The 19,722-nt window shown below is 41.3% G+C and overlaps 1 protein-coding gene across 1 annotated transcript in view; it reads left to right on the top strand.

Moving 5' to 3' along the window:
• Window positions 1-19,722, top strand: part of sei (potassium voltage-gated channel seizure) — a 362,440-nt gene that overhangs the window by 175,713 nt on the left and 167,005 nt on the right. The window contains exon 11 of the mRNA XM_080285287.1: window positions 8,522-8,670. Within this exon, the coding sequence (XP_080141413.1) occupies window positions 8,522-8,670 (149 nt within the window). The remainder of the gene's footprint in view (window positions 1-8,521; window positions 8,671-19,722) is intronic.

Below are 19,722 nucleotides of genomic sequence, written 5' to 3'. Positions count from 1 at the left end.
ATGGATGGACAGCAGGAACATATGCCACAGTTGTGTTGCATGCCACACTTAATGAGACAAAGAGCTACATGTGGCTTGTGAACCTTGCTTTGGCCACCCATGGCTTATACGTATTGGTTATTATTATGTATTTACTTTTATATCTGACTTTAATCACAGGCTTTGCACATTCCTGTTGGTCATATTTACATATTTCCTTTTGTATGTGACCATCATTAGAAGTTTAGATATCACTTACAGGATTACACATCTTTGCTTCCAGCCTCTTTATTGACTTAGCAGCTTCAAGTACATTTTGTTAGTGTTGGGTTCTTGGTCAGTTCACCAACAAAGGAACTAGAGTTATTAAGTATTATGTTCTGGTTAGTCAACTTCCAGCAGATGGAAGTCAGTAAATGTGTAGTTTGGATATTTTGTATGAACATTGAATAGCCATTGTGCTGTATGTGCATGGTTTCAGGTACAAGCACTTCTTGACTTTGAGCTTGATAACCTCTTCTTCTCTTTCTTGTTATTCCTTAAGCCCACATAGTTTTTCGTACTTCATTACCTGTAAGCTTTAGTTGTATATGGTATTCAGTACTTGTTTTTGTTTTTCCTTCCTCCGTTCTGTTATTTATAAAAAAAAAAAAAAAAATCTGCACTGTAATTATATTTCGCCATCATGGTGCACAGATGATGCACATGAAAAATAATTTTTGTATGGACCTTCCAACCAAAGTCTTCATTTTTCCCTTCAGTGTCCCCCCCCCCTTTATGCCCCCTCCCCCTGAGTCTTCCCTCAGTAACCAGAATGCTGCCAAAAATTACCGAAAATGTTAACCTACTGCCAGGAAGTAAGTCCTCTGAGGATACAGTAAAGGACAAGAGTTGGCTTTATTATTCCACTGTGCCTACTTCACTCTTACGGTATGTCTTTCAGTTTCCTCCTTGACACGTTATATCAGAGAGAATTATCTGTGGTCAGAGTCTCATACAAACCCTCTCACAACTTAAGAATATTAACCATCAGAGGAGAGTGAAAAGTAGAAGAGTTGAAATACTGGCCAGTTTTCTTCCCCAGCTGTACTAATAGCATAGTTACATACATGGACACTGACTGAAAAAATGTGTAATGGGGTATGTGGGAAATGACTGTAAAGTATGGTGTTGATGTCACGAAGAAAGAAATCGTAGGGGGTGTGTACTGTCATGATCCAAAGTTCACCAACACTACCCTGCCAGTTGTGACTGGAAGGTGTTTTATGACAGCAGTATGAAGCCACAACAAAAGACTATGAAGTGGAAGACTGGTTTCTGATGTTTAGGAAGGAATGAGAACTGTGAAGGCAGGACTCAATACTAGCAGGGGATGGTTGGCAAACTTTTTCATGATAATAACTGTGTGTAGACAGTTTCTCCCCTGATTTGCTGCCTTCTGCATACTGAAAACCATTTATTTGGCTTATGTTACCATGTTCAGTGCTTTATTATTGTTCGGTTGGCTTTGCTTACTGAAAGCCATTTACAGTACATTAGATGCTCAAATTAACGAACTAATTCAGCCAACCTCTATTCCATTATCTTAAATTTTCTGCAAAATCAAGTTCTGTAACCAAGGCTCAGTATAAAGCAAAATTTTCCAATATTTTGAGCTATTTTCCACAAAAGCCTTGATGGCAACCCAAACCTAGCAATCTGTGCTAACTCTCAGTGCTACACACTGCAATCTGAACCCATTATTAATACCTCCAGAAATGGATTATTGTGTACGGAATTTCCTTAACGGATATATGCTTGATTTAACAGAAAAGTTGCATTAAATAAAGCAAAAATGTCGGAAAAGAATAATTCTGATATTTGGGGCTTCTGTTACATCCATGTTCGCTAAATTGAGCATCTACTGTATTTGGTTTATGTTACCATGTTTAATGTTTATTTTTGTTCGGTTGGTAGCATAATGCATAAATGGCAAATTTTATTGTTGAAGTATTTATAGATGGCGATTCCTCTGTACTACTTGGCCTTTGCATCCCCAGCCATCAGTTGCCCTTGTGCATGTTCCCCACTGGTTTGCTGAGAACCATCTTTATCCTTCTGTCAAATCCTTCTTCTTGTATTCCTTGGCTTTTATCAGTTTCTTCCTCTTGTATTCCTCATGGCTTTTACTGGTTTCTTCCTCTTACATTCCTAATTTTTTTTATCATTGTTACTTTTATTATCTTCCTCCAGTATTCGTAGTTACTTTTATCAGCTTCTTCCTCTTGTATTCCTAGTTACTTTTAACTGCTTCTTGCTCTTGTATCCCTGATGTCTTTGTCTTTCTTACCTCTCTGCCTCTGTTCTTACTCATGACTTATAACCTTTAATCAGTCATTTGTCATTTTCAGTCTATTATTTTCCTTCACCTCGTTCATCATGCTTTTCTGTGTATTTGTTGCCATATATAATTCTTCTTATGGTACTGTGTGTGCCTACTGTGTGCAGCATATCTGTTATGGTCATACATATAGATCATAGAAGTTTTCTGTATTTTGCTTTAATATTAAAGTTGAATTACTGATAATTATGTGTCGTTTAAGTGTTGCAGTAAATATACTCTTTGCACGTAGTCAGTCATTTGTCATGTAATCCCTCCTTTTTTTCTTTCCAGTGATGCATTTTTCATTTTATTCTTGGTACTGACAGACAGTTTTCTTCGGCTTTTGAGGGATTTTTTTTTTACTGGAGGACTTAGAGACAGCCCTCAATAACAACTTCACAACTTCAGGTTTGTCTTATATTGAATAAAATTTTCTGGAGATATCAGAAGTAAATGTAAAAATGCCACTGGATTGAAGTATGTGAGGAAGGTGGCATGAGCTGTTGCCATTTACTACTTCACACAAGTGCAGTGATAGCCAGTTTGTTTTCATCCATCCATCATCCAATCCTATGTTTGCCCCATGAGGAGCATAGGAGCCTGGGACTAGGCATTTGGTCCTGACGTTTAAGATGAGAGTGACCAGTCTCACTCATCCCTGAGTGGTATTACATGAGCAATAAACCCCAACCACCCCTTGGATATTAACCTTCACCAGCTCAATCTGATTGGAGTGCAATAATTACCACTTAACCACCACGCGCCAAAATTTGGTTATGTGGTTACCACCCACCGTAGTAAATGGTTTCCTGATGTACAGGAAACCATTTGGCTTGTCACTTAGAGTCACCTACAGGCAGAAGGAAGAGGAAAGAATGAAGGAAGGAAAGACAAGTGAGAGTGTAAAGTCCCCCGGAGGCAGAAGGATGAGGAAAGAATGAAGGAAAGAAGACAGATGAGGATGGAAGGGAAGAAGGATGGAGAAGAGGAAAGGGCAGACACCTGAGAGCAGCACTACATCGAGTGAGTGGATGGTGTTTTCGCCTGAACAAAACTAGGCCACTCCCACATTGTGAATACTGTACTAAGTCATGGTTGCATGAAATTTGATGGACTTTTATTATGAGGTAGGAATGTGTCTCCCTTATTACTTGTCAAATTGGTCCTTCAGTCTTTCAGTGCAGTTGATGGCCAGATGTTGTCTGATTGGAAGGTTAATTGGACTAGTAACCAAGGAGATTTCTTATCACATTACTAAGGCACATAAAATTTCAAGCAACCGTCACTCATTATGTAAGTTGTGGGATTGGCCCGGTTGTGTCAGGTGAAAGTAAGCTCACTGTAATGATCCTCTCACTGTCACTGGTTCTGTGTATCATTTTGTGATGATGATGGCCAGTGTCACCTTCTTATACATTCCCGATCCCCGACAGGAAACACTGGTTTATGGATATGCTAAATCCCATTTTTTCAGCTTGAGAACAGTAGAACTTTGTAGTTCCCATTCTTCAGCTTTTGGGGGTACATTATTCCCTGTTGTTAAGTGTACTGTACCATTGTTGTATGTTAGTGTAATTGCTGAATAGTGTATTCCTCTCGAGATCTTAGTACTTTACAAGTTGCATCACTTGGTTTACATTTTCCAGGTTACTGACTTTTATCTCTTAGTGTCTTGTACACACAGCTGAGATGTATGGTTATCTTTTTGAAATATAATTCTATTTCTGATGAACTTCCAAGATTTTTGGCCTTTTTTTTTGATAGGTATAAATATTTTTCTTTGAATTTTTTAAATTAATTATAATCGTAATCTTCAGTTGTATTGGATAATACTCCTCATGTTCCTTTTATATTTTTCATTTTATATACTTGTTTAGAGGAAATGTACTGACCAGCATTGTGTGGTGGTGAAAAAATGTTGAGTTTGTTTTAATTTTGCAGTTCTATCACATTAAGCTTTGTTTTGATGGTTACTTGAAATACGTTTGCCTTGCATTAGACATTTAACTTTAATAGTATATAAATTTGTTGTGGAAGCTGAACCTTCTCCTCATTTGGTTGTCAGATATTTATATATATTGCTTAGCACTATTAGTTCATTGATATGGCAGCCCTTCTGCCCAGCATTAGTCTTGCAAGTGGCCGCATACCACTGCATCACAGGAAGAAGGCAGAGTGTACTGTCATCAACAAAAGCCGTATCACCTCTCCTTCCTTTTTCTCCAGGTACTTTGAAAGTTCATCCTGTGAGTCTGCAGCAGTTGACACTGGCCACAGATCATTCTCGTCGGTGTCAGTTGCTTTGGATTCAAGAGATTTTCAAAGTCCATGGAGAGAAAAACAGAAGTGACAGGACTTTTGTTGCTGTTGGTACCTGGATTTTCCTATCTTTTGATTTGTATTCCCCCACCCAAAAAAGAAAAAATGTTTTAAATCTCCCTACAGCAAGTCAGCACAGGAAAAATGATGATGATGATGATGCTGTACATAGTGTTTTATGGCATTAATAGAGCTTGTTATAAATACACCACCATTCATTGTTGATGAGTACTTTTTCCAGCCTTGATCATATAGTTCTCATATTAAGCATTGTGTGTGTTTTTTCATAATCATTTCACCTCACTTTCCTTTCATTTTTAAAATCATTTTTTGTGTTTTTCCTTAATTGTTTCATATCGCCTTGAATTGTTTATTCCCCATTTGCTTTCATTTCCACCCATCTTTTCTTTTCGTTCCATGTTACATCCTTCACTTTTCACTCCTCATTAATCTTCAAGCCCACCTTCATTCCCCTTCCATATATTTTTTCCTTTCCATTCATATTACTGCTCTTCCTTTCCTTCCTTATGCTGTACACTCTCTTCTCTCATCGTCCTGTCTTCTGTCATGCCCTCTTCTTGTTTCACCTTACTTTGGTATCTGTTTCAGTTCCCTCTGCCCTACCAGTTTTTCAGTCCTTGTGGTTCCTTTCACAGATTGTTTCATTTCCCTTCTTTCTGGCCACCTTTTCAGTCTTTTTTGTTTCTTTCCCAGAAGTCCTCTTTTTTTTTCTCCTTTCCTTCTGTCTCCCCATCCCTTGCTTTCCCTCTTTTCCTGTTTTCTTCTTGTCTCATATATATATATATATATATATATATATATATATATATATATATATATATATATATATATATATATATATATATATATATATATATATATATATATATATATATATATATATATATATATATATATATATATACGTATATATATATATATATATATATATATATATATATATATATATATATATATATATATATATATATATATATATATATATATATATATATATATATATATATATATATATATATATATATATATATATACAGTAATAGTCCCATTATTCGGCATCAATGGGACCAGGATGATGCCGAGATATTGGATTTACCGAATAATAAAAAACCTACCCACTCAGTACCTTAAATATATTGGTGAACACTGTCATCACCACTTATGGTATTACAACTGTTTGGAGAGAGTATACTGTACAATACTGCAATCAATACAGTACTGTACCTGAATCTGATATATATATATATATATATATATATACACACATATAAATTAGTGAACATATACAAGTGTAATGACACAGTAGGCATACAAGTCAGATAACACTTCCTGGATGGCCGAAATGATAGGTAACATTACCTACCAGCTCAGTACATCACTTGTACTGGTGAACTCATCACTACTTATGTTATTACAAATATGTTTGGAGTGAGTGCTGTATACGGTATTTTTTCCAAACACAAAATAAAATATTCGGAAAATTGCATAAAATAAAGTGAAGGAATATGAATTGGTAAGGTCTTTCTGATGAAAGTTAATCGTACATTTAGCATTCATTCTTTTCTTCGTTTTTTTTGTTTACATGTGAAAGGGAGAGTATTGATGGAAACAGTAATGTATTCCATTAACCCCTTAATAACCTCCGGCATTGAACAACCCATTACAGTAAAAAACTGTGAACAATTATGGGAAGGGAACGAAGGTCACTGGCATGTTTACACGACTCTACGATACGATTCCAAGCAGTCAGAGGGTCGGTTAATCTCAGATGTTTTCGCCCATTTGGTAAATGCACTGTAACTTTGTAACTTCTCCCGTGAATCATAGCATGGGTTTAGGAAACTAAATAACACATTCTTAGGTACGCCAGATGATTATCTTCACATCTTTAAGAAAATGGAAGAAATTTAATCCCTCTGAGTACGTAGAGTAAGTTTCTTCCATTCTTCTATCAATTTGTTTTTCTTAAAGACGTGAAGATAATCGTCTGGCTCATCTAGCAATGTTATTTAGCTTTCCAAACCCATGCTATGATTCGCTATGAGTCACGGAAAAACTTATAAAGTTACGGGGCATTTACCAAATGGGCGAAAACTTCTGAGATTAACCTACTGCCTGACTGCTTGGAATCTTAGCACAGAGTCATGTAAACGTACCAGTGACCTTCGTTCCCTCCCCATAATTGTTCAATTTTCTTTATAGCTCACACTGACTTGATATCACTGACATCGGTACTGTAAAGGGTTGTTCAGTGCCGGAGGCTATTAAGGGGTTAATGGGATATATTACTGTTTGCATCAGTACTCTCTTTCACATTAAACACAAAAACGAAAAAAAGAATGAGCGCTAAATGTACGTTTAACTTTCATCAGAGAGACCTTAGCAATTCATATTCCTCCAGTTTATTTTTAAGTATTTTTCTGACTTTAGGTTAGGTTAGGTATGGTTAAATTATTAGGTACAGTTAAACTCGGTTAGATTAGGTTTAGTTAAACAGGACAGTCCCTTCCTCCATTATGCTGAGGAATAAAAATACTAGAGCTGTCACAGCCGTACAGCTAAAAACAATGGGGAAACTAATTTAACAAGCTCCATTATTTATGGGTAATGTATTACAATATCAGTGGTTCATGGGCTACGCAATTACCAGTAAATGACACTTTCAGGAATGCGTCAAGAATGAACGAATTTCAAGAATTAGCGAGGGGGCTTGGAACGTATCCCTCGCTAATTTGGAGGGGGTGGTTACTGTACTGTATGATACTATCCGGTATTGTAATCAATATAATACTATACCTGAGTCTGAAAAAATATAGAAATTGGTGAACATACAGAAGTGTAATGAAACATTAGGCCTACAAGTCACAGATAACACTTCCTGGACTGCCGAGATGATTCCAGACATCTGCCGAACAAAGATTTTTGTAAATGGGACTATTTCTCAAAACTGCCGAAATGTCGGATCTACCAAATAATCAGCTGCCGAATAATGGGACTTTTACTGTATATTTCTCTCTGTCTGTCTGTCTGTCTGTCTCTCTGTCTGTCTCTCTGTCTCTTTCTCTCTCTCTCTCTCTCTCTCTCTCAGCCTCTACCTCCAGCCTGCAAGATGACACCCAGTCCGTGTGTTTTCCTCCTCCCTCCTAGCACACACAGACATACCCTTCTTTACCTCCACTCTGTCCTACTTTCCCGTCTCTCAGTCTCCTTTTTTCATCTGTCTCCTTTCCCCTGTCTTATTTTTCTCATCCACTCTTCTCTGCGGTTCTTTCACATTCCCTTTTCTCTCGCCATGTTTCCATTCCTCTAGCCTCCTTCTCACCCCTAAACAAATGCCCACAGCTTGCATGGTGTCACCTAATCCCTGGGTTTTCTTCCCCTTTTCCCACCACACATGAACCCACTTTCCTTTCTTTCTGCATCCCCATTTTTTCTCTGTCTCCTCCCTCCTCTTTTCCCCTCTGTTCTCCTCTTCCCTTCCTAACCCCTCTGCCTTTTCCCTACTTTCCTCCCTTTTGTCCATTTCTGTACTACTGTCCTTTCTCTCCTCTCTTTTATTTCTCATTCTCATGTCCACTTCTTTACTTCTTTCCTATTTTCCGATGATATTTACTTTTCTTCCCACCCAAAAAGCACCTTCAGCTTGCAAGGTGTCACCAAGTCCCTGTGTTTCTCTTCTTGCCTCCCAGCATGCATGGACATTCCCTTCTTTCCCTCTTCCTTTCTGTCTGTTTCTTCCTTCTGTTTCCCCTCTCTCCTTATCCGTTTCCTCTCACCCCCAAAACACCTCCAGCCTGCAAGGTGTCACCCAGTCCCTATGTTTCTCTTCCTCCCTCCCAGCACGCATGGACATACACAAATGGCATCGATATGAACATGGTGCTAAAGGGCTTCCCAGATTGTCTTCAGGCTGACATCTGCTTGCATCTGAACCGGCAACTTGTTCAGTCCTGTTCAGCTTTTGAAGGAGCGAGTCCAGGATGCTTACGGTAGGTTATTGGCTTCTCCACGCGTCTGTGGTGGTTTTGGACATCAGCTGGGCTTGGGATTTTGGGTACAGGGGTTGGGATGGGGGTATTTATGTGAATTTGGTGTGTTCTTCCTCTTGTCCTCACCCCTTTTCTGCCACCTTGTCCAGGATCTTCATCCTTCCTCCGGTACATTCATCCTTTTTCTCCCTTCTCATTGCCATTCCTCCTTCCTTCCGTGATTGCCCTGTTCAATCTCAGTGATTGTTTAAATGCATTTGTTTGGTATGTCTAATTTCTTTTCATCTTCCTGTATCCCAATATGTTTTCTGCATTGTACTTTCTCTGATTATCCCTCTTCCTCTTGTGTTTCATTTTCCATGTATTTTTGTCTCCCACGCTTATTGGTATTTTGTTCTTATCCACTTAGTATTCTCTGTCCCCTCACCACTCGGCTCTTACCCACCCTGTTAATTTCTCCCATCCATATAACTGTTTTGGCTTTTATATCTTCACCCACAATTACTGTATTTACTGTCTTCCTTGGCAACTGTTGTTTTTTCCCCTCTTCCCATCCATTACTTTTTATACCCTAACCACTGTGTCCTTGTCCTAAACCACTCCCCTATATCCACTTTCTTCATCCCACTTTCCTTTCTGCCTCCATCTCACCTCCCCTATTTTTCTTCCCCTCTCCCTCCCCACATATTCCCTCTCCCCTTCCCTTAAACTGTCTGTCACCCTGCACCCTCCCTCATAGCACGCCTGGTCGTACACTAACGGCATTGACATGGGGGCGGTTATGAGCATGTTTCCCGAGTGCCTTCAAGCAGACATAAGCCTCCATCTCAATCGCAACTTGTTTGATGCGTGCCATTCCTTCGAGGGAGCCAGACCAGGTTGCATGAGGTAAGTGAAGGTAGAAAGTATGAAAATTAATATTGGTTATGGGTGTTATTTTTGATGTAGTAATTATTAATGAATAAACATAATATTAGAAGTATGGATAATCTATACGGAATATCTGTAATACTGTACTTATAAAGTACAAATAATATTGATCTTGACACATTATGAATATTTGAAAACAAATATCCATCATAAACATACTGTTAATAATATTACAATAATATGTTGAGACTCAACACTGGCAGTGCAGGACATATCTGAGGAATAAACACCTGCTTTAACATTACAACTCCAAATGATTTACTTGCCTGTCAGCATTTAGTGACTCAGAAATACATATATGTATCCCATAACTGGGCAGAAATACGTACTGTATATGTATCCCATGTTGGCCAGAAGATAGGCTTCCTGAACTCTTAAAATTGCTTGACAAGGAAGGGAATCTTAGATGAAAATTTGTGGCAAGGAAGTTTCCGTCTAGTGGCTTTCCTCCAGGATGATGATGTATGTTCCAGCACAGTTGCATTTTGCAGGCACTTCAGCAGTTGTCTTGGTTATATTTTTATCTTAGTGCAAGTGCTTGTACTGTCTGCTATTGTTTCATCACGCCCTCTTTATTCTGGCCTTTTGAAACTTTTATCAATTTTTTTTTTTTTTTTCCTTCATGCAAGGAAAAAGGAACCAAAGGCCAGGAGCCTGCAAACTGTTCCTTCCAAGGAAAAAAAAAAAAAAAAATACAAAAGAGAGCCAAATTCAAGATCTGTTCATTTTGAGATGCCTGGACACACTGCGTTTTAAATACTGGAGATCATAGGAAGTAGGAAATACAGACAGAGGGAGACAGATCCAGAGTTAACATGTTGCTTAAATGAAGGACTGGGAGTAATGGTTAACTCTTGCATTAGAGAGTTGGACAGAAAAGGGATGAGAGTTTGTCGCTAGACGGGTGCTGCGTGCCCATCGTAGAGGTTGTCTCACCTCATTTGGCACATCCTGACTGACACTTCAGAGTTTCCTTGGAGTGTCCTTCAGTCAGAGTTGTCTTTTTGGTCCATCTGTCATTTGCATTAGGAACAGTATGTGTGTGCTTGGTGAATCAGCCATTTGAGAGTCGCTTCTCTTCTACCTGTTGATCTCCCCCTCGGGGAGTTCCTTTCCATCCCTTGTGTAATTCACTGGGTCGGTTAGGATCACGTGATGGTTGTGATCATCAGCTTTTTACCCTCCCGGTAGAGAGCTGAGAGCTCACATAGTTTGATCTAAAGGCAAAACCTTGACCTTCACACACGCACACACATCCTCTTGCCCAAGGGGGACATCCCAAGCACGGTGCGAACCCGTCTTAGCAGATGCTAGGCGAGAGTGCTACCACTGAGCTGGCGAGTAGTGTGTGTGTGTGTGTGTGTGTATTTACCTATTTGTATTTACCCATTTGTAGTATGCAGGAACTGAGCAGTGCTCGTGTTGTCCTGTCTCCATATCCACATTTATCTAGGCTGCTTTTACACACATGAATGTTTTTCTCCTGCACCACCTCTTCATCTAAGGCATTCCAAATACTTATGTATTTACCTAATATACCTAATTGTGATATACAGGAAATGAGCTACGCTCGTGGGATCGCGTCTCTGTTTCTCAATAAGTCAAATTTAGCTTTAAACTCATTAAGATTTTAGACTGGATGATCTCTTTGTCCAGGCTATTCTACAGGTCAATACCTTTGGAAGGAAAACAATACTCCTTGATATCCTTCAAGCAGCTTGACTTCTTCAGTTTCTTTCCATGTCCTGTTGTTACTTTCTTATCCCATACAAACAGATCTTCTTGGTCAATTTTATCTACTCCTATCATGGTCCTGAACTCTGCAATCATGTCTCCCCTCTTTCTTCTTTCCTATAAGGAAGGGAAATCCAGCTTTTCCAGCCTCTCTTTGTATGACAGATCTGCCAGACCAGGGACCATCTTGGTTGCTGTTCTTTGTATTCTCTCTGTCTTGTTTATATCTTTCTTTTTGTGTGGGCACCACACTACCGCTGCATATTCTAATGTGGGGCAGATCATGGCCACTACCAATTTTTTCATCATCTCATCCATATAATGAAATGCTACTCTTATGTTAGTCAAGAGTTTATACGTCTCTCTAACTTTCTTGTTAATATGTTTTTCAGGTGACAAACTGTCCTGTACCAGCACTCCCAAATCTTTCTCTTCTTTTGCTTTTGTGATTGGTTCATTACCCATCAAATAAGTCAGTGATGGCCTCTGTACTTTTACCCATTTCCAATATTTTACATTTCTTTACATTAAATTTCATTTCCTACATCGGGCTCCAATCATGTATCCTATCCAGATCCTCCTGCATCATTGTACAATCCTCCTCAACCTCTACCTTCCTCAAGATCTTTACATCATCAGCAAACAGACTTGCATAACTGTTCACTCCGTCTACTATATCATTTTCATAAATCAGAAACATTACCTCCTGGGGGTAGGGTTTTTTTTCAAGAATACTCCCCCAGTATCCCTGCTTGTCGTAAAAGGCAACTAATAGGGTTGGCGGAGGGGTTAGTGCCCCTCCTCGGAAAACAACTAACAAAAAAAAACAAAAACAAGAAGCCTCGGACAAGGACTGACCAAACGATGATGACCAACGACCGAACAAAGGACTTGGTAATGGCTACATGGAATGTAAGAGGAGCGAATGATGAGGTGAAAGAGAGAGAGATTGTCCAGGTGCTTGAGGGTGCAAAAGTGGATGTATGTGGAATGACTGAAACAAAATGGAGAGGAGAAAGTGTGAGAGAATGGGAGTATGGATGGGGTATATGTGCAGGAGTAGGTGAGAATGAGAGGGCAAAGGAAGGAGTATGTATAGTTGTGAGTAAAAGATGGAAGAAGAGCATAAGACTGTATGGATCAGTTGGGTCAAGGATTGTGTGGGTAAAGTTGAAAGTTGGAATACAAATGTGGGCGATTGTGTGAGTGTATGCGCCAATGCAAGATCGTGCTAGCAGAGTGAGAGAAGAGTTCTGGACAAATGTGGAAGTGTGCATGGAAAAGTTTGGAAGGAATGAGAGAGTGTTTTTGATTGGTGATATGAATGGTAAAGTAGGGAATGTGAAGGTGGATGGAATAGTTGGTGAGAGGGGTGTGCCTGCTGAGATAGATGAGAATGGCAGTGCGTTAGTGGACATTTGTGCTGGGAGGGGGTTAGTGATAGCCAATACCCTCTTCAGGCACAAAATGATCCACAGGTATACATGGTGAGTGATGAGAAGGGTGGGTGGTGAACTGAATGAAAGGAAGGCAATGATTGATTATGTGTGTGTGGATGAAGGGATGCGAAGATGTGTAATGGATGCAAGAGATTATAGAGGTTGGGGGAGTGGACTTTCTGACCACTACTTGGTGGTGGCCAGAATTAGGATCCAAGTTAGATGGAGGAATAGAAGAAGGGAAAGACGAGAGGAAGGAGTAGTTGCAAGGAGAGCGGAAAGGTTACAAGAGGATGAGAAAAAGGCAGAGTATAAGAGAGAAGTGGAGGAAAGATTGGGCAAATATGAATTGGAGCAGATGGGGGATGTGGAAGGTGTGTGCAGGATGTTTACAAAAGAAATATGTGCAGCATGTGATGTGGTGTGTGGGAGGAAGAGAAAACAGAGGGGGGTGCAAGGAACAGTGTGGTGGACTGAAGAGGTGAGACAGGCTGTGGCACAAAGGAAGAAAGCATACAATGAATGGATGAGAAATAGGGGCGTGGAAGAAGTTGAGAAGCGGAAGAGAGAGTTATATGTAAAGTGCTCGTCAGAAGTATCGAGTGCCTATGGCCGGGAGCGCAATACTTATGGCCATAAAAGAATCACCCGTTTTTGGTAGTAAACATTGAACCAGAAGTTTGCGGCACTAGCATGATGTCACAGTAGCCTGAGGCCTTCCTATGCGCTGGTTGGTTCCCGCCTCAGTTGCCTACGGGTTGCCTGAGAGAGAGGAACTCCGCCGCGTCTCCCTCTCTTTTTGTGTCATTTTTTACCGAGTGTCCCGCAGTGTTTTGGCTTTTGCCGCTTTGTTATGGCACCTACCCGTGAACTATCGAGTGAAATCATATCCCAGGTCATTGCTGTAAAGGAGGCAGGCCACCAAACAAAGAAAATTAGTGAATTGGTTGGTGTGGCTTGATCGACAGTGTGTAGGTGGTGCATGCGGTTTCCTACAAAGAAACCGTGGTCTGGTAGGCCCTGGAAAACTTCCCCGAGGTCTGTTAATGTTTTAAAACGTGCAGTGGAGTCTAATCCTCGTGTGAGTGCAAGGAAAATAAAGGAGAGCAACCTGGAAGTGTTTGGTGAGGTTTTTGTGCGCACAGTGTCTCGAAGGATCCATGAACTTGGTTACACAAGACACAGGCCTGTGAGAAAGCCTCTTCTAGCTAGGTACCAGCGACTTCGTAGGCTTGCCTTTGCTAACAAATACCTTAACTGGGGTGAGGAGCAATGGTTGTCAGTGTTGTGGTCTGATGAGGCAACGTTTAGTGTTACCTGTAACAGAGAAGCACGTGTGTACCGGCGCAAAGGTAGTGACCCACTTGACCCACGTTACGTGGAAAGAACAGTTAAACATCCTGATTCACTCATGGTATGGGGTTGTTTTTCTGGTCAAGGTTTGGGATAGCTTGTTGTGCTTCCCAAGAACATCAGAGTGAATCAGGATGTTTACCTGGAGCTTCTGTGTGATCATTTACCAGACTCCTTCGAGCTCACAGGTGCACGAGTGTTTCGGCAGGATGGTGCACCTGATCACAAGGCCAAATCGGTCACCAATTGGCTTCGTGACTGCGAGGTATCATTCATGAAAGAATGGCCAGGAAATAGCCCAGACCTCAACCCGATAGACAACCTCTGGTACCTCGTAAAGAAGAATCTCCGAGGGAAGGACGTGAGCTCTCTGCCTAAGCTGGAAGCCACCATTCGTGACTCTTGGGACAAAATACCCCTTCAGCACATCAGGAACCTCGCCCTTTCACTTCCAAGACGTCTCAGGTCCGTGAAGAAGCGTAAAAGATACCCTACGAAGCACTAAAGGTAAATAAAATGCATTATTTATATGTTTTTTCAATGTTGAAAGGTTTGTTTCGTAGGAGGAACGCAGGTCGCTTGATACTTCTGATGAGCACTGTAGAAAGAAAGAGAGAGGTGAAAAGAGTAGTAAGAGAAAGAAGAGAGTGGATGGGGAATTTGGAAGGAATTTGAGTGTAAAGTGGAGGGACTGTAAGAAAATGTTCTGGAACGAGGTGAAGAGAGTAAGACAGGGTGGAAGTGAGGTTAGCAGGGGAGTGAAAGATAAAAATGGTAGATTACTAGTGGAGAAGGGAGAAAAAGTGAGCTGATGGAGAGAACACTTTAAGGAATTGTTGAAAATACAGGATGGAAGTAATGCGAGTATAAGTGGTTGGGAGAAGGAGGGAGGTGAGATGACAGGAAGAAATCAGTAGGATAGAAGTTGTGGAAGCAATGAAGAAAGTTAAATTGGGGAAAGCCCCAGGAATTGATGGAGTGTGTGGTGAAATGCTGAAGCATTGGGGAGAGATAGTAGTAGAATGGATGTGGAAGATGTGCAGATTGGCCTGGGAGGAAGGTAGAGTCCCGGAGGATTGGAAGTCAGGTATAATTATTCCCTTGTACAAAGGAAAAGGGGAAAAAGAAGTGTATGGTAATCATAGGGGCATTTGTCTTCTTAGTATAGTATGAAAAGTGTATGATAGGATACTTACTGACAGAGTTAGAGAAAGAACAGAGGAATTAGTTGGAGAAGAACAGGGAGGCTTTAGGACGGGAAGAGATTGTGAAGATCAGATATTCATTCTTAGATCTTTAGTGGAAAAGTTTCTAGAGAAGGGAAAGAAGTTGTATGCGGCTTTCATGGATTTGGAGAAAGCATATGACAGGGTGGATAGACAAGGATTGTGGAAAGTATTAAGAATATATGGAGTAGGTGGGACGTTGTTGAATGCTGTGAAGAGTATGTATGATGGTGCTAAGGCTGCAGTGTGTGTGGATGGTGAACTAAGTGAATTTTTCTCTTTGAAAGTTGGGTTGAAACAGGGATGTGTCATGTCTCCATGGTTGTTCAATCTGTACGTGGATGGGGTAATAAAAGAGGTACAAGGTAGGGTAGTGGATGTTGGAGTGGCCCTGGTGAGAGAGGATAATGTTTGGAATCTCTTTGTACTGTTGTTTGCAGATGATACCGTGTTGTCGAGTGAAGACGAAGGAGAGCTGCAAGGCTTGGTGGATGAGTTTGGGAGAGTATGTAAGAAATGGAATCTAAAGGTGAATGTAGGGAAGAGTAAAGTGATGGTCTTTGAGAGAGGTGAAGTCAGTAAATGTACAGCGAGGTTAGATGGTGAGGAATTGGAAAATGTGAGTACTTTTAAGTACTTGGGTAGTGTGATGAGTAAGGATGGAGGTTTGGAGGGTGAAGTACTTGAAAGGGTACAGCAGGGAAGAAAGGTTGCTGGTTCTTTGAAAGCAGTGATAAGAAACAGGGAAGTGAGCATGGAAGTGAAAAAGTTACTACATGACCGTATTGTGATACCAACTCTAACACATGGAAGTGAAGGTTGGACGTTGTTGAAAGGACACAAGTCAAGAGTGAGAGCAGTGGAAATGAGTTATTTAAGAGGAGCCTGTGGAGTCACATGGAGAGACAGGCTGACGAATGAGGATATAATGGAGCTTTGTGGTGTGGATGTGGATGTGATAGGAAGCGATATGAGGAACACACCGAGGTGGTTTGGCCATGTGGAGAGGATGGAGGGTGAAAGACTGACGAAGAGAGTGTATGTGAGTGAGGTGGAGGGGGGAAGAGGAAGGGGGAGGCCGAGGATGAGATGGAGGGATGGGTTGGAGAGGTATATGAGAGAGGGGGGTGTGAATTGGGAGCAGGGCAGTGAAATGGCGGGGGACAGGGCGACGTGGAGGCGATTTGTTTGTGGCCACCCCAAATGGGATTGAGGCGTCTGGCAATAGATAGAGAGAGAGATAGAAACATTACTGGCGCCAACACCGAGCCCTGTGGGACTCCACATGTTACTTTCCTCCATCCAGACATCATTTCATCATCATTGATTTCATTTAATTTTTAAATGCTCCAACATGCTTGCATGTGTCGGCCTTTGTCACCGAATGGCGGCTTTCCATGCTGCACGATCCATTGCAGCTTCCCGGTTCAGTCCCTTAACCCTGATGTAACACAGAATGACCTCGTCCCATGTCTTTCTCGGTCTGTCCCTCATAACCCCACCCCCAATATTAACACTTCTCACCTTCCTCACCCAATTATCATCCCCCATCATCTCCACATGTCCAAACCATCTCAATCTACCTCTCCTCATCACAACACCAATACACTCCAGTCCCATCCTACCTCTCAACTCTTCCATCATAAACCCAGCTCCCCAGACTTTGGACGCAGGGACTCACTACGCATCCACCTAATCATTGCCATTTCTGTACGTCTGACCCAACGAATATCCTCCTCCTTCACTGCCCAGGTCTCACTACCATACAACAATACACTCCTAACACATGTTGCATACAAAGACCCCTTAGCACGTAGGGAGAGTCCTCGCAATGTCAGGAGAGGCAAGAGCTCCCTGAACTTCTTCCAACCACTTCTCACCCTAGCCACAGAGCTAGCTCCAGCCCCACCTCCAGCATACAATATGTCTCCCAAATAACAAAACTCTTCCACACACTCAAGAGATTCACCAGCAAGTTCAATCCTTTCACGTCTGACAATCTCCACCTGCTCTCCCCGACACGCTGTACACATAAAATTAGCATTATCTCGCAGTCTATCTCTGATACCACTACATCTCTTATGCACCCATTTATCACAAACACCGCACAAGATAGAATTACTTCGCACACCCTCGTGGCAAACTGCACATGGCCACTCTCCCTCGTCTTTAACAGTACCGCCACCAACCCTAGATATCATCACTTTTGTTTTATCTGCATTTACCCTTAAGCCTTTGTGCCCCAAACCATCTCTCCACTTCCTAAACCTTTCCTCCGCCTCCCTATCGCTCTCTGCATTCAACACCAAATCATCAGCATGCAATAACTCTCACGGGAGTCCGTTTCTAAAGTCACGTGAAAGGGCTTCAAGTATCATGATAAACAACGTGGGACTCAAAACTGACCCCTGATGCACACCAGCATTCACGGAAAACTCATCACTCAATCTCCATTCACTCTTACCTGGGTGTGAGCACCCACATACATAGCCATAACCACCCTAACCAGCCACTCCTCTAAGCCAAGCTTTCTCACTGCCCACTTCACCACCTCTCTAGGGACTCTGTCAAAGGCCTTTTCCAAATAAAAAACAAAACAAAATGAAGATCCCTTCTCCTACCGATATATTTTTCCTGAAGCTGTCGAGCAATGAATATGGCTTCAGTGGTCCCCCTACCTGGCATAAACCCAAAGTGCATCCTATCAATATTCACTCTTTCCCTACCTGGCATAAACCCAAACTGCATCTCATCAATATTCACACTTTCTCTAATCATACCTTCTACAACTCTCTCCATTACCTTCATTATCTGATCTAAAATCTTAATACCTCTATAATTTCCTCTTTCTAGGGCATCACCCTTCTCTTTATACACATTTACAATTACACTCTTCAGCCAATCATCTGGGACAGCACACTCATAAGTAATCCTATTTGTCAGGTCAGTGACTAACCTCACCCTTATATCGCCTGAGGCCTTCAACATTTCGGGAATCAACCCAGACACACCTGCTACCTTCCCCGCCTTCGTCTTGCCTATTGCCTCACTCACAGTAGCAGCATCAATCAAAGGCCAAGGGCCAGACACTGGATCTGTTGGCTCCAAACCTTCCCTGTCCCAGTCAAACTCCTCATTCAACTACTGGTTATAATGCTCTCTCCATGCATCTTTAATATCCTCACTGTTCACCACTACCATTCTTCACACACTGCTCACCTATAATATCCCGATTATCCCTCTTCATCTGACTTGCCACCCTAGATATCATATTTTTCCTTTCTCCATGATTAAGATTATCAAGTAAAAGTCTCTGTGACTCAGACTTTACCCTGTATACCTCTCTTCTAGCCCTACGCTTGGCAGCCAAATATTCCTCTTTGCTACCACCCTTCTTCCATTCCTGGAAAAGCCTTCTTTTCTCCTTAACTGCAGCTTCTACACCCTCATCCCACCACCAAGTTACTTTGTCTTGGTGGTCCTCTTGTCCAACCGCTTGTTACATCAGTAACTCTCAAGAGATTGTTCTTGAGGGCTCTGTACTGTTCATTAACGCCTTTGTCTACAGCTCCCTGTTCAGCCACCACTCTCCTCAACTCGCTATAGAAGGCATCCCTTAGTACTTGATTTTTCAGCTTCCATATTTTCCTCCTAGGTACATAAGTCTTCTTTTTCATCACTTGTTCTTTAAGCACCATATCACAGATCAATAGTTTGTGCTGCTGCACACATTCCTCACTTCCTATAACTGTAACATCCCTCACTAACCTCCTACCTACCCTCCTAACCAGAAAATAATCTATCTGACTGCTATTTCCCCCAGACTCTTATGTAATTAACCTACTGTCTTTTCCTAAAATATGTGTTGCACACAATCATGTCCGTTGCCTCCCCAAAATCGAGTATCCTTTCCCCTTCTTCATTCCTTATACCATACGCACATCCCCCATGCACTCCTTCATAACCTTGTGCTGCTTCACCTACATGACCATTTAAGTCCCCTCCCAAAACCACTATCTCACCATCCCGCATACCACCTACTACATGTATTAAATCATCCCAAACTCTATCTTTCTCTGCTTCATCCAATCCTGCCTGTGGAGCATATGCCGATATAATCACAGCTATCTTTCTACAGAACAGAATTTTCACTACCAATATCCTATCACTTACTCTCATAACATTCATAGCATATTCCACCCATTTTTCTGCAACCATCACACCAACACCACCATACCAGTCTGTCCTGCCCTGCCAAAACAATTTATAGCAACAGTCCTTCCCAACAATCTTTCTGGCTGATCCACCCCTGTCCCGGACTTCCTGCAAACACGCCACATCCACCCACCTCTCACTGAATGCCTCAATGA

The sequence above is a fragment of the Coenobita brevimanus genome, chromosome 105 (genome assembly GCF_032717465.1).
Source record: "Coenobita brevimanus isolate Jiangsu-jjx chromosome 105, ASM3271746v2, whole genome shotgun sequence".
NCBI classification, from domain to species: domain Eukaryota; kingdom Metazoa; phylum Arthropoda; class Malacostraca; order Decapoda; family Coenobitidae; genus Coenobita; species Coenobita brevimanus.
This window is presented reverse-complemented; position numbering and strand designations above follow the sequence as displayed.